At 36.2% G+C, this 652-nt stretch overlaps 1 protein-coding gene across 2 annotated transcripts in view; it reads left to right on the forward strand.

The window, feature by feature from the left end:
- LOC119588642 (sphingomyelin phosphodiesterase 4-like) overlaps positions 1-652 on the forward strand; it is a gene marked incomplete at its 3' end in the record, with an annotated part of 25,344 nt that overhangs the window by 8,999 nt on the left and 15,693 nt on the right. Inside the window, 1 exon segment of one of the 2 annotated variants that reach the window (XM_037937278.1) lies at positions 306-503. Coding sequence (XP_037793206.1) covers positions 321-503 — 183 coding nt within the window. 2 annotated transcript variants of the gene reach the window in all.

Here is a 652-nt window from a genome sequence, read left to right on the forward strand (position 1 = left end):
TTGAACATTAATTAATTCACAATTACTATGACATTTGATTTTAAATGCATTTAAGAAAATTCTCTGAGGATACTCAGAAGTGAACATTATCAGAGGAAAATGCATCCACTAGTTGGCCACCTTGCCAGTGGTTATGGCTTGGGCAACATGTTGGAACTTGATGGCTTGGGCAGGACCTTGGCCAGGTTCCAAGTGGCTGTTGCTTTTGTGTATAAAGAGACTACTGATTAATTCACAATTTCTTTTGCCCTAAACATAATTTGCTTAGGTTGTCAACAAAGAAGGAATTATATAGGAAAGATGAAAGAAGATTGGAAAGTATGCTAATATTTAAGGATATCTGGCAACTGTGCTCGTGGAAAATGGTAGGAGTGCAGTGTAGAATACAGGAAGTGCCTTATTATTCATACCATTGGATAAAAAGGATGTTCTCAGGCATCATCAAGAATCCCAGAATAGTTACTGTAATGCAAATACTGCAGGATCTCATTAATTTACTTCAGGTAGATATTGCATTTACGGTTACCTCTATTGTGGCCCCTTGTGATGTAGCATTTTAATTTATAATGTCCTCAAAGAACCAAAGACATCTTTTCTTTGAAGTAAACATTTTTCCCATTTTTTTCTATAACCCGTTCAGTCAATCCATGCT

The sequence above is a fragment of the Penaeus monodon genome, chromosome 24 (assembly GCF_015228065.2).
Source record: "Penaeus monodon isolate SGIC_2016 chromosome 24, NSTDA_Pmon_1, whole genome shotgun sequence".
Taxonomy (NCBI): Eukaryota; Metazoa; Arthropoda; class Malacostraca; order Decapoda; family Penaeidae; genus Penaeus; species Penaeus monodon.